This window comes from Xyrauchen texanus, chromosome 25 (genome assembly GCF_025860055.1).
Source record: "Xyrauchen texanus isolate HMW12.3.18 chromosome 25, RBS_HiC_50CHRs, whole genome shotgun sequence".
Taxonomy (NCBI): Eukaryota; Metazoa; Chordata; class Actinopteri; order Cypriniformes; family Catostomidae; genus Xyrauchen; species Xyrauchen texanus.
The window spans coordinates 23,577,348-23,592,157 of NC_068300.1; the positions used below are offsets into that span (position 1 = coordinate 23,577,348).

Consider the following 14,810-nt stretch of genomic DNA (forward strand, 5'->3'; position numbering starts at 1 on the left):
ATTGGCAAATAGAGAGATACAAAAGAATTGTCCACAGGCATTGCATTATCTACCCATCTGTTTAGCGAGATACAGCTGTTTTGACACTGAATGTCAGTAGTTCGGCTAGGCATGAGTGACAAAGCTGAATAAAATGACACCAGTTCTAGTGTACCAAAACTATAATTTGTCTTTTAGACTTCCAGTGGCTGACCCCTCTCCAGTGTGCTTTCCTGTTAAGCGGAGTTAATGTTATGACAACCCTGCCTAGTGCACAATGAGCTCACGATTGGCTGGCCTGCAGCAGTGGAATGCTGACCATGAAATGCCTGTGAGTTTTGGCAGTGACAGAACAAGCACACTGCCAGGGACAGAAACTTCCTTGTTTTCTAAACCACATGACTACCCACACAATAACACTCAGTGGTTCTTTTAAGATCAAATATTGTTTATTTAAATTTGATATTAATATGAATATAGACATGCTGGAATTACTTATAACACGTTGTAGAATCAACTTGCATTTACTTGTGTAATAAAATAAGTGAATATCTATCAAACGTAAACTTACGAGGGCAAAAGAACCCAACAGAAAACCTCAGATGTCTGTGCTCCAAACTTTTTATCACATTGTCCAAGGAGCACATTGAACTATGGCCTATTTGTGGTCCGGTATAGGGCATCCAAATCAAAAATCCACGTAAGTCTCTGAGACATAATAGTTCTTGGGAAAACAGTCGATCTTGATAGGTTGATCCCAGGTCTCTTTCATTGGCTTTTTTACCTCCACAAAGCAACAGTTTGTTGGATGTTCCTGGATGTAGAGCTTGCTCTGCATGAAAAACATGTTTTGAGGATTTTTCACATTCAAGTTTTTTTTCTGTTTAAGTCCGTCCTTTGAATGTGCTCATACAGGTATAGCTTCCTGAGAACTTATGGATCTCTTCCAGGGCAGACTGGGGCAGAAGGCTAAAGAAAGACAATCAAGACAATTCTGTTAAGTGATCTGTTGCCAATGAAAACATGACATTCTAGAGTTATGCAAGTAAGGGATAATGTATTGTCAGTTTCGCATCTGCTTTGAGTCAGATCCTGATCACCCTGTCAGGGTTTGTTTTGCGATGATTGTTAATTATCCTGCTTATTACATGGCTACTTACCAAATAGGTAAATAAATGGACATGAAATGTTGATTCGAGGTGCAATGATTATGTTGGCTTGACAAAGCAACATACTGTTATTCTACAGGCTTGGTTTAGTTTTTTATTATTATTTATTTATTTTTTTATCTCTAAGCAAAGACTAAAATTATCAACTTTAACTTCTTTTCAAGCTACATCCACCAAACTTGGTCCAGAGCTTCAGGCTGTTCTAAATTTTATACTATATTTGTATATCTGATCAGACAGTGACGATTAAATCCCATAGACTTACTATGAAGGAATGTTTAAACAAGCAAAGACTAGTCAAACTCCTACTGTCAAAAAATGTAAAAGTAAACAAACACAATCCCTTTAATCTGCTTTTTGTAGCTCTCTCGCTCTCTTTTCTTGCTTTTCTCCTTTTTATATTTTCCATTCTTGGCCTATCTATCTATCCAGCAAGCCAGCTGTTTGTCTTACTGTAAGGTCTGTAAAACTTTCAAACCTCAAGCTTTACATTTTTCTTTAAACTTTTATGCCAGGCTTTATCAAGCCCACATCAAAGTTTGACTTGACAAATTTCTAGATTCATTATGTGAGAACAAATAAATGTGAAGTGCTAGAGAGATATGAAACTGACAGAGTGTGGAGACTGATTGCCAGGGACAACTGTCAAATATATAAATAGCTGTCATTATTGTCACGACTACCCAATCAGAATCAAGTATTCGAGAGAGCTGGGTAATAATATTTGTTATACAACAGTTAGTTCCAGTTCTCGAATTTGATTGACTAAGCAACAATCCAAGTGTTGTGATATTTTATTATTTATGCTTCACTATTTGTATCACTAACTGCTTGTCTGTTTCCCAAATAGTGGTGGGGATTTTGATTCAACATTCATTTTGATTTCATCCACTGATTCATTACGTGAGCATTTCTGCAGATTACATATTTACACCAGTAGGTGAAATTATGAATTAGCGTCTTTTATGTTATGAGTGAGTCACTGAATCAATGACTGATTTGTTAAGTCGTTCACCACCAAAACAGTGGTCGTGAATGATGTTCATTTAGGCCACATCCACACCAATCCGTTTCCTAGCATCATTGTTTTTCAAATTAGGCCAATGCGGTAATGTAAATAATTCTTCATCTGTGTTTGGTGAAGTAAAATGTTTTACTAGTGTGTATGACAGGAGTAAATATAGCCAATTTAAAGTTGCTTGTCACTGACCAATCAGAGCTAAATTTATTCACAACCAATCAAACGATATTTAACTTTTATGTAGTCAAAAACAACATAGAGAAAAATATACTCACTGAGCTACAGTATATTTATTACATTTCTTTGAGCGTTTATAGAGACATAAATAGGGAAAGAGCCTCATGGAAAGCTGTGAGTGGACGAGTCGATGTACCAGGTGAAAATAGACTACGGAAATATGTATAGCTTATGTTTGTTAAATAGACGACTGTGCGATGTATACAAATTGGTCATGGACCATACTTTAATTTTCTCTTCTGCAACAGGTGTCTAAAAAATCAACTTTAGATAAACAAAATACAATTGTCCAGGCAGGTTATTGGCAGAGTGTTTTGTTGATTTTGAATGTTAATTTGTTGCCTACCCATTTTAATTATTGATGTGATGTTATACTATGCCAATTTGACATAAAAAATATGAAATAACTCATAGCATTTGGAGACAGGTAGCAAGATGCCATCAGTATTTACAATTACTTTGTTTAGCCTTAATACTATAATGTTACATTAATATAAAAAATAGCTTATTACAATATTTAGAACACATTTTATGAAAAAAGATTATTGACTTTATTTAAGTGCAATCAGTTACATGAAAACTAATACAATATTTACAGTAATCGCCTCATAGACTCAGTATCTGAGCAGAAGCAGTTGGGGGGGAACTACTCCACTTCTAATGGTGTGTTTCGCACCACTTCTCGTGTGAATGGAAAACGCCTGTACAAACAAAAAGCAGAAAGATCGCAAGCAAATCCTACCACCCACCGCATCCCGTGTAAAACCGCCTTTTCAAACGAAAAATTATTAGTGTGGATGTGGCCTTAAATGATTCATTCAAAAACAGATTTACGAATGAAAAACCACTAGTTTTAAACCAGAGTATGAGAGCAATGCTGAGAGTGGAGTTGTGATTGATGCTTTAGCTTCTTTTGGAAATATTTTCACTGGTGGCATAGAAATGTAAAATCTAACTGGGGTGGAATTGCAGATGCACTGATATTCTGGAAAACTAAACTCTTGTTCGTGGGATGTTTAAAGTAAAGCTGTTATTCTGTTCTAATTCCTACAGGAGTGATAGTCTCACCTTTTAAGTATGACAAGCATGTGCATGGTCCATGGCAGCACAACAAAGGCAGTGTTGGTCCTAACAGCATCAACGGTATGCTGGGCCACCATCTCAGGATTCAGAGGAGGAAACAGCTTTGGGAACCTAAAATTCCAAAATACATGTTTTTCGTGAATGATAGATTGCATCAATTCTAAATAATCAACACCAGCTACTCAGAGCATTATAGTCCCATTACCTAACTCTCATGCCCTGGAACATCTCTGTGTCAGTGTGGAAGGGTAGCACTGTTGTGCAGCCCACTCCAGGGCAGTCCAATAGGCCTAGCGTTAGGCTTTCCATGAAGGCATAAGATGAGGCCTTGGACGTGCAGTAGTCGATGGCTCCAGGGATGGAGGCAAGGGAAAGAATGGAGTTAATGCACACCACGTGGCCATTGCACAGCTCCAGCATACGAGGCAGAAATGCTTTTGTGGTCTGTGGGGGAGACACAATTACACATTGTTCTCTCTGTTATTTCTAACTATCTTCTGGAAAATCCAACAATAACAAAGAAAGCTTCAGCTATTAGGGATCAAGAATGTGCTAATAGTCTAGGATTTTCTGGAATACCTTAGGTGAAAATCAACAAGCTTTGACTGGCTCAGCAGATATTTGAGCCCACATTCAGTGCTTGATCTTGACTATGACTATGGCCCTTTATTTTTGTTTCAATTCTCTGTCCATGGCTATTAATCAGAACATTTCTCTGCAAACTCCTTAAAAGGTTGCTTCCTGGCCTAAGCTGATTCAGCTGATCTCTCTAAACCCAACCAAACCAGGCTGGGATACCAGTTTACCACTTTAGGCTGATTTAGGCTGTTTGTTTTTTTTTTTCAGCAGGGTTGGTATTCAGAAACTTTACAGTTGTTACTCAACTGAAATGGCCATTTTACCGCTGCAGTTGGCTCAGCAATTATGCATTTGCTGCTCTAAACCACTAAGTGGTGCTACTCCCATAGAATTTCCGTTGGAGGAATGTCAAAGCTCATTCCCATGAGAAGCTGTTTGAGTAAAAGAGGTGTGGTTGACATCAACTGTGTCTGGCACCACTGTGAATGTGTTCGAAAATATAAAATATAGCAACAACAGATCAAAGCAATACCCAGTGCGGGCTACTTGTGCACAAGCATCAGATGATCACCATTGTTCTCATTGACTCTAAAGTGCCAAGATTTTTGGCCAGTCTGTTTTACATTAAATGTAACTTTCATTATTCCCTAGAATTTAGCTTTGAGAAGTTCTCTGAAGAGTTTGCTCATGAGTCTTTGTCTATGACTGTTCAATGGAACATAGTTTGACTTTTTTTCTCTCTTGGCAAAAACATGTTTAAGTGATAAGGAAAGCGTCCAAGGATTACAGCATGCCAAATGACATGAAACATTAAGTAGCTCAGTGTTTTTAGTTCTTGTTTGGTTCAAAGCGTAGGTACAGTACGCTATAATAAACAGACTGAAAACAGTTAGTAACCCAAAGTATTGATTAGTCTTTGTCTCTTACCCAGAACTGTCCAAGTGTGTTTATGTGTTGAGTTTTCAGGAGGGCATCATCATCGCTGTTCATTAGACTTTTCCCATGGACAACAGCTGCATTATTTACAAGAATGGTGACGTCCCCAACCTGTGAGAACACATTGCATCCATTTAGAGGAGTCATGATGGTGTGGGTTGAATTAGGGTTAACTAATACGTTTTTGTCATTTTGCTATTTTGCTAAGTCTCTTTTTAAAACTCTTGCAAATGTTTGGTCAACTCATTAAGTCCAGCTAGTCATAATCTTTAATGAAGTACCTAAAGAATGGGTGAACAGTTGTGAGTACTAAAGAATGCGATGTGCTGAAACATCTGCTCTTGTTGGTGTGGCTTTTAATTCACTTACACTTTGCACTTTTTCACTCTGCAAATTAAAAAATAAATATATAATGTGCCTACCTTTTCCCTGAGCACTTTTGCCTGCTGGTACACCTCCTCTCTGTTGCCCACATCACACACAAAGTAATGGCACTCTGTTCCAGTCATAGAAATCTCCTCACATGTCTCTTTTAAACAGTTCTCTGTACGGCCCCATAAAATCACCTGAGGGAGAAAAGGCATAATTGGTAAAGAACAAATGCAGAACATAATTTACACTTTTCAAGACTGGATGAATTTTTACATTGTGAGCTGTGGAACAACGTTATCCAAGTTTATGATGTATTATAATTGGCTGGTCTGTTGGTATGATTGCTGCACATTGATGTATAGGTTGAGTTCTTTAAGGAGTTTAGTGAATAAAGCATTTCCTTATCATTGTACAAGTGTTTTGGGGGAGCGAGTGAGAGTGACTGAGGACAGGGTCAGGCTGTAGGTTGGTTAACTCTCCGGCTATTAGATCCATCACTCAGTAAGGTCAGCAAGAGGTAATGAACACAAGCAGCCCTAGCCCTCCCCATCCTGTCAATCTCCATTTACCTCATAAACAAACATACACACATAAGACAGCCAAATGCTCCGCATGGCCTCTGAGGAACCCTTCATTTTGATGGCAATTTTCAAGGCTTCTCAAGGATGTGCTGCATTCAGATAGGGAGTGTATAAGTGTATGGGTAAATCTCACACTAACTATCAACAATATGCCTGGGTTATATTTCAATCCAAAATCGAAATAAATAAAATATATTTTTTTTTCTTAAAGAAAATGAAGCCTGTTTTTAGGTTGTGACAATATTTTCACAACAATTACACTATGTAACACAGTTTTTGTTCCTGGTTAGTAAGTAGTATTTCCTAATTGCTTATGCCTCAAAAGTATAGAAAATGGCTATTATTCCCCACAATCTTTGCTTTTGTGACCAGGACAGTGATATTTAGAAATGTACCTATTTCTATTGAGAAAACGGGCGGATTTGTGTCTTTTCATTCACATAAAGTCTGAAAAAAACAACACATGAATCCAAATTAACATGTATTTATACTAAAGTAATGCAAAAAAAATGACTACAGAAGATTTAGATCGAGATTTACGATTATAATGTAAATCACTTTTACGAATCAGCCCCCAAATGTACTCATCATACTTCAAGGCCTCCAGCAAGGTCTTGATGATTTTGTAATCCTCTTTAAGGTGCACCGAGTGAGCCAAGGGAGGAGACGGGTACTTGTTACCATTATGGAGCAGCACGGTTTGAGGCGCCTGGATGAGCTGTCGATGAATAGGCGCCACTCATTCTGGTTACAGGTGATTCCGATTGCCTCGAACAGACTGGTCACATTGTGGCAGAAGCAGAGCCCATCTTGACGGGTGAAGAAGCTGGAAAAAGGTTGGTGATGCTTCCTCTGATCTACAACTTGCACACTTTCATCCAACAAGTTCCATTGCTTGAGCCTAGACGTCAAATGCTCGTCTCTATACAAGATCTCTAATCAAGTCGTTGAGGTGTTTTTGGTTGGGGTAGCATGGCTTTCTCTCCTCAGCTCCACCTCTGAAATTGTCATCTGGATCTACAACGTCTTCCTCGCTCTCTGACTTGCTGCTCTCTTCTAAAGACGGCTGCTCTCTCTCCGGAGGAGTGGGTAAGGGGAGCTCATGGCAGTGTGGCAGTGTGGCACTGGGGCGATCAATGAAGGAAGGCCGGAATATATGATAGCAGGTGCATTCTTGCTAGTCCGACGTTTGGAAGGGGCCACCATGCAGAAGCAGCAGTTGCTTGAGTTGGTTCCCGCAAAAATGTTGGGATAGCGAACTTCATGGCTCTGTTATCCCATCTGTACCATTCTACAAAAATACATTTATTTCACCCATGACTAATGTTTAAGAGATTTTTCATATTTCATATATGATATATTTATTCAATAACATTGAAAATTGTAAAACATTTTAAAATTAAAACCTTTTACAATTTAAGAAATTAACAAATTTTTTAACATAAAATTCCGAGCAACAATTGTCCATCTTACCTTCCAGCGTTTTTTTTTTTTGTTGCAGTGCTCGCAGGTGAAATGAGGTACCCAGGGTTTGTCTTGATCCCTGACAGTCATGCCGAAATATGCCTTGTAGGCCTCACACATCTTAGCAGATGCTTCCACTGAGTACTTTTTCGCTCGTCTTGATAAATTGGCCACAGACCAACATGCGTCTGCCGGATGCTTGCAGCTTCTTGATGCCATCTCAGAAAAATGCAGATATGTATCCACTTAGGCAGCTGGAACTACACTGAACTGGTGGGCTTAAGGCCCCTGTATTTATACTACTACTTATATTACTGGGAGGTTCTAGAAGGTTGTAGACTTCAAGTTTACTCAGAATCTATCTGGAATGTTTTGGAAAATAGGTAAATTTAAAAATATTACTGTCCTGGTCACAAAATCAAAGATCGTGGGGAATAACAGCCATTTTCTTAACTTTTGAGGCATAAGCAATTAGGAAATAACACTTACTACCCAGGAACCAAAAAAAAGAATAATTATTGTTACACTGTGTTATGCACCCCAACACTCCCCAACCCATCCATGCTGCCCCAGTTTTATAATAAGAAAAAATTGTATTCTTATTACTGTAATGGGGGAAAAATTATAAAGGGGGCAATTCACTAAGAATGAAAAGAGCACAACAGTCTCTGCCCACGTTTTCAGCCATATGAGTTTCGGAAGTATTTTTCCCATTCTTTTTTTTTTTTTTTGTAATAGGCTTTTCATAAAATCCTTCATAAAAGAGTTGTGCTGAGTCATGAACCAAACAAAACAGCTCAGAGGTGAATCACAACATTACAAACTTTGATTTGATGCAACACAATTTTTTTTTTAAATTGGACAATAAGATAAAGGTACAAGATTGTGTATTTACCGTCTTTCATAAGGGCATGAACTACAATCCCATGAAGAATTGCGAATGATGTAATCATAAAAAAAACTATGGAAAAAACTGTTGATTTTAGGTTGTTGATTACAATATAGAAACAATATATTTTCAGTTAACGGCAGAATATTCAAATATATACAAATGTAAATGTAGTTTCAGGATGTATGAAGACCAACTCGACTGCATCAGTTACAGTGAGTCATGGAAGTGGGCGGTTGCAGCTGGACTTTTTTATTTTATCCCGTGTTCTCCCCAATTTGGCATGCCGGATTCCCACTACTTAATAGGTCCTGTGGTGGCGCGGTTGCTCACCTCAATCCGGGTGGCAGAGGATAAGTCTCAGTTACCTCCGCTTCTGAGACAGTCAATCCGCGCATTTTATCAAGTGGCTAGTTGTGCTTGACACCGCGGAGACTCCCATGTGGAAGCTCATGCTACTCTCTGCGATCCACGCACAAATTATCACTCACCCAATTGAAAGCAAGAACCACTAATCATGACCACGAGGAGGTTACCCCATTTGACTCTACCCTCCCTAGCAACCGGGCCAATTTGGTTGCTTAGGACACCTGGATGGAGTGTCCTAAGCAACTCGCGACTGCAGGGATGATAGTCAGTGTCAATACTTGCTGAGCTACCCAGTCCCCCCTGCTGGTCTTGTTTGGTGGGATTTGTTGATCATGGTTCTGTGATTGGTGGAATTTTTTCTGCTGGATCATGGTTAGTGTAGTTGTTCACTAGGAATTCCGCTATTTCTAAACAATGAAGTTGAAACAATGCAGAATGATGGCTTCAACAAAGGCACATAGCATCGATGATCAACCTCAGAGCTCACAGTAGGTCTATAGCTATAGGCCTGTCTTTAAAGGTTTATGAGTTATCATTGAAAATCAATTTGTCTATGGAAAATATCAGACTGTTGCGCTCTATTGTCACTCTGTAAAAGTGAGACATTTTCACATGCTGTTTGTGCTGGTTTAGAGCCTGATTCACTAAAGGAATTTTTCCTGGTTAAAACACTTTTCTCCATTAGTGGATGAATTACTGCTGCTGATATGATCAATAGAAAATGTGCACTAACAACTCTTTTAAATAAAAAAAAATTGAAATAGCGCAATCTAAATTGCGGCAGGCATTTTTTGCGAATGAAACGTAATCTATAATGAGCCTAATGTACATGACTTAATTGAAATACTCAAGACGCAGCACAATTTCAGCTCTGATTGCGTTGGTTAAACTAGATTGAGGGTGGTTAGTGAATAAGATGTAGGTTTTTGCTCAACTTATATTAAACCTGGAACATTCCTTTAATAAAAAGTATATTATAGTTTGCCATAATACAGTATAAATTAATAATAAGAATCTAATGAAAAAGGTTGTTGAGAATAATCAGATCCACAAAAATGCATTACACTAATGAAAATTTGGGGGTGAAATGTACTTAAATTTCATGAAAATTTTACAATGCAAAAAATCATAATGGTCCCAAAAATATGCTTCATTTTTATCTTAAATATGATTATTATTATTTTTGAAAGATAAAGAGAAAGTACTAGTTTACCAGTGTGAACTAGGGCAAGAAAGCAACAGGTGTGCCCCCTCATGTGTTGAGTGTAATACCGCCTGACTCATACCCCGCCAATGTCACAAACAGCACATGGTGAGTGTCCCATTATCAGTAAAAGTTCAAGCAACAGAGCCACCGGGAGACATAGGCAGGGGCAACCACACTCCCCCTTATTAGTGCTGTTCCACTGGGGTCAGGCATGGGACAAAGCCCAGCTGGGAGTATGGAGAGCTAGCCTCTATTCACCTTTACCTTCTCACCTTTATACCTCATACTTCTGTCATCTATTTACCTTGTAGCCCTTCCTCATTAACCCCTTGTCAATGTATATACAATATTTTGACAAACTGCTATTCTTTGTACTGTTTATAAACTCATAGACTAATTAAATAGATTTCCAGGAGAAAATTAAGATTGTTTTCCCTTGATAACTACATAGAATTGATTCATCTGATTTTTGAATTTTCCGCCTAATTCGATTATTCTTTTTTTTTATAGTTATGGATTTTTTTATGATGTAATAAGTGAGGGGCTATTCCTAACTTGTGTCTGCATGAGTCTCAGCTCCTTTGGCTTTCCATTCAATGTTTTTCGCTTGGAGTCAGTCGTAAGCAGCCCAATACAATAACACAAATGACATCATCAGCCCTGCTCTGCAAATGCTGGCTGACCTGCCAATGAACTTGGTTGTGGTAACCAATCTGCAAGGTACTTCTCTCCCTACTACACCCCCTTGCAATTGATCCATTCACACACCTTTACATGTGGGGGGGCACACAGGAATACATTACATGTGTTCTCTCTCTCTCTCTCTCTCTCTCTCTCTCTCTCTTTACTAAAGCAGACCAGCTACTTCTGTCACCTGATGCTCATGATTTAGTGATATTGTTGTTTTGGCCTAAGCTTTCTATTTATGGACCATAAAGAGATTTAATTTGGTGTAGTATTAAAGTTTAGATTCAGTTTTATTTTCATTGCAAATAAATCACAGCAATAGCTGGTCTGAACTTCCCTCGAAAGTTAAAGAGTCACACATGATTTGAGTTCAACAAAACAGTTAGCCTTGCATGTCAGTAGTCCATTGTTGGGTATTTGTAAAGGCATAAAGGGTTAGGAAACACCTGTGACTGTGTGCCCAGTGAGGAGAATAAAACAACAGAACTAAAGCCAGCAGACGAGGGCAGCGACAGGTCAGTATACCGTCTGTTAACTGAATACGCCTACTGGGAAACAACACTGTACCTCGATCAGGTACACTCAACGAATTCAAAGTATATTTCCATAGCTAGAAAGGTCCCTGTTGTATGAAAAAATCAAGTATACACAACCCTGATGAACCCTGCTAGACCTGGTAAAGTCAGGTTTGTTAGTATTACATCTGACATTTTAACCAGATTGATCAATTTGTCTCATAAGATGCCCTACTGACATAAAAGCATAACTTTGAACACTTTTTTGTCACTTACTTGTAGGTATACCAGTTTGAAAGGATCATTACTACACTGTATAACATAATGAACCACTCCTGTATATGCATACACTAATGCAATTATACATATGCAGATATGTACACTCACCTAAAGGATTATTAGGAACACCATACTAATACTGTGTTTGACCCCCTTTCGCCTTCAGAACTGCCTTAATTCTACGTGGCATTGATTCAACAAGGTGCTGAAAGCATTCTTTAGAAATGTTGGCCCATATTGATAGGATAGCATCTTGCAATTGATGGAGATTTGTGGGATGCACATCCAGGGCACGAAGCTCCCGTTCCACCACATCCCAAAGATGCTCTATTGGGTTGAGATCTGGTGACTGTGGGGGCCACTTTAGTAGTTCAGTGAACTCATTGTCATGTTCAAGAAACCAGTTTGAAATGATTCGAGCTTTGTGACATGGTGCATTATCCTGCTGGAAGTAGCCATCAGAGGATGGGTACATGGTGGCCATAAAGGGATGGACATGGTCAGAAACAATGCTCAGGTAGGCCGTGGCATGATGGATCCATGTTCTCATTCTGTTTACGCCAAATTCTGACTCTACCATCTGAATGTCTCAACAGAAATCGAGACTCATCAGACCAGGCAACATTTTTCCAGTCTTCAACTGTCCAATTTTGGTGAGCTCTTGCAAATTGTAGCCTCTTTTTCCTATTTGAGATGAGTGGTACCCGGTGGGGTCTTCTGCTGTTGTAGCCCATCTCCCTCAAGGTTGTGCGTGTTGTGGCTTCACAAATGCTTTGCTGCATACCTCGGTTGTAACGAGTGGTTATTTCAGGCAAAGTTGCTCTTCTATCAGCTTGAATCAGTCGGCCCATTCTCCTCTGACCTCTAGCATCAACAAGGCATTTTCGCCCCCAGGACTGCCGCATACTGGATGTTTTTCCCTTTTCACAACATTCTTTGTAAACCCTAGAAATGGTTGTGCGTGAAAATCCCAGTAACTGAGCAGATTGTGAAATACTCAGACCGGCCCGTCTGGCACCAACAACCATGCCACGCTCAAAATTGCTTAAATCACCTTTCTTTCCCATTCTGACATTCAGTTTGGAGTTCAGGAGATTGTCTTGACCAGGACCACACCCCTAAATGCATTGAAGCAACTGCCATGTTGATTAGATAATTGCATTAATGAGAAATTGAACAGGTGTTCCTAATAATCCTTTAGGTGAGTGTATATTGATACACATATCTATTTCTTCTCTTATTTGTATTTATTTGTTTTTATGTAGGCTTTGAGGGGTGCTGTCCATTTATTTCCATATTTTCATGTCTGTTCAGCCTCTTTATTGTCAAATTCTTCACAAGTACAATCTAACCTGGCAAATAACAATCTATGCTGATTCTGATTTTGAAATCAAGAGTGAAATCGGAAATATACACCAAATAATAAATATTTTAATTACCCATCGCAAAATTAAGCTTGAAGTTATGGACATAATAAACACATATGACAGTCCTGTTTATTCAACAGTGTAATACATTACATTGCTCTGAACACTCCTGATCTTAACAGTGATAACGCAGCAGGTAGAAGCTGTGTTACCTTTCTTGCTCCTTGTCTGGCAAACTCTTTGGCCAGGTGACGGCCGATTCCTCTTCCACCTCCTGTGATGAGCACCACATCAGCGCCCAGATCTCTGCGCTGCTGGCGCGTGAAGAAGCGCACGATCGCCCTCAATACGCACAAGAAGATCTGGAGAGGGAAAAGCATCGCGCATCCCAGCACCTTCATCTCCATCATGACTCTCAGACAGTCCCAAGTTTGTGGAATAAATAAATGGAAAAATAAGCTGGTGAGGTGGTAGTGTGTTTGTCACTAGTCAGTTTTCAAGGAGTTCCCTGACAAACTTGAAAAGGCTTTGACTGGAAATGCGTCCTGCTCTCCTGGTCTGGAGCAATACAGTGAGATGCGGTCCCTTAATGTGCGCACATTTAACAGAGGAGATCCTTCAGCATGCCAAGTTCCTCGTGTTTTACCTACCTAGGAACTGAGACAAGTGATACGTCTCTCTCTCTCTCTCGCTCTCTCAAGCCCTCTTACTCAAAATCATGACGCTTGGAGAACGGTACTATATTAGAGACTGTAAGTCTTATTGGAGCTCAAGAGGCGGGACGGGGGTCTTGCAAGTGTTGTACAAAGATTGCGATTTTGGGGGGATAGACAAAGGGGCCGTTCACACCAATCCCGTTTGTGGATCCGTTCGCACATTTTTTTTTTTTTTTCAATTGCAATTGAAAATTGATATTGATATTATTAATATATAGATGTGTGTGTGTGTGTGTGTATGTGTGTAAACATGCGCTTTTTTTTTTACTTTTTATTCTCATTTCTTGTTCTGATTGTTTTTAACATAGAATTTTTGTGTTTCTTGTATTTTCTTTATCATTTTTATTTAAGCACTTTGAATTACCATTGTGTATCAAATGTGCTATAGCCTATAGTCTAAATAAACTTGCCTTCCGTAGACTGATGCGTCTCGCGCAGGTGTGCTGCCATTATTATACGCCGTCTCATATAAAAAGTAACTTTTATGCGTCATGCGTTTTGTGCGTTGCGCTGCGTCTAGCTTTTTGCGGTGTGAACGGCTCCTTAGACGCCCCATGAAGTTATAAAGTACCTCAACTTTTAAAAAAGGTATATCTTTTTGCACAAGAACGTGGTCCTAGTGAACGTTCTCTTGGACGCCGTGTCAAGTTTTAAACAACCTAACATTTTAAAAACGCGTCTCGAGACACATACATTCCATTATATGCGTCGGCTGCGTCTATCAATTTGCACAAGAACACTTTCGGTATGAACAGCCCTTAAGACGCCGTACCAATAAGACGCCGTACCAAGTTGAAGTAGCCTACTTCAACTTTTAAAAACACGTCTCGAAACACATGCATTCTATGATATGCGTTGCGTCTATCTTTTTGCACAAGAACACGTTCGGTGTGAACAGCCTCTAAGACGCCGTGTCAAGTAGCCTAGCTGCGTTTAGCTTAAATGGGTTTGGTGTGAACGACGTGTAAAAAAGAACGTCAACTTTTAAAAACGCGTCTCGAAACACGCGTTCTGTTCTTTTAGTTGCACAAGAAAGCGTTCGGTGTGAACGTTCCATTTGACGCCGTGTCAAGTTGAAGAACTTCAACTTTTAAAAAACGCGGCTCGAGACACGCGTTCTGTTATATGCGTTGTGCTGCGTCTATTTCTTATTTTTAACGCCAAAATGACCGATGTTGATCTATTTAAGAAAACATTCACCCAGATATGGCGTTGTGGGCAAGAAGCGATTTAATGTTGCGTCACGACTTGTTGTTAGACAAGTGTGTGAATTTCTTAAAATCACACAAACAGGGTATTTTCTAAATAAATACGTAACTCAAATAATACGTTCCCCTCTCTCAATCTTTCTCGGGTGTAA

The 14,810-nt window shown here is 39.2% G+C and overlaps 1 protein-coding gene across 1 annotated transcript; it reads right to left on the reverse strand.

The window, feature by feature from the left end:
* Positions 1–425: 425 nt before the first annotated feature.
* Positions 426–13,462, reverse strand: LOC127618676 (short-chain dehydrogenase/reductase 3-like). The gene is made up of 6 exons (XM_052091266.1): positions 12,947–13,462; positions 5,427–5,570; positions 4,996–5,115; positions 3,695–3,933; positions 3,475–3,600; positions 426–948 (listed from the first exon to the last, which is right to left on the reverse strand). The coding sequence occupies exons 1-6, from the start codon at positions 13,142–13,144 to the stop codon at positions 864–866; spliced, it is 912 nt and encodes a 303-aa protein (XP_051947226.1). The 5' UTR covers positions 13,145–13,462; the 3' UTR covers positions 426–863.
* Positions 13,463–14,810: the final 1,348 nt, after the last annotated feature.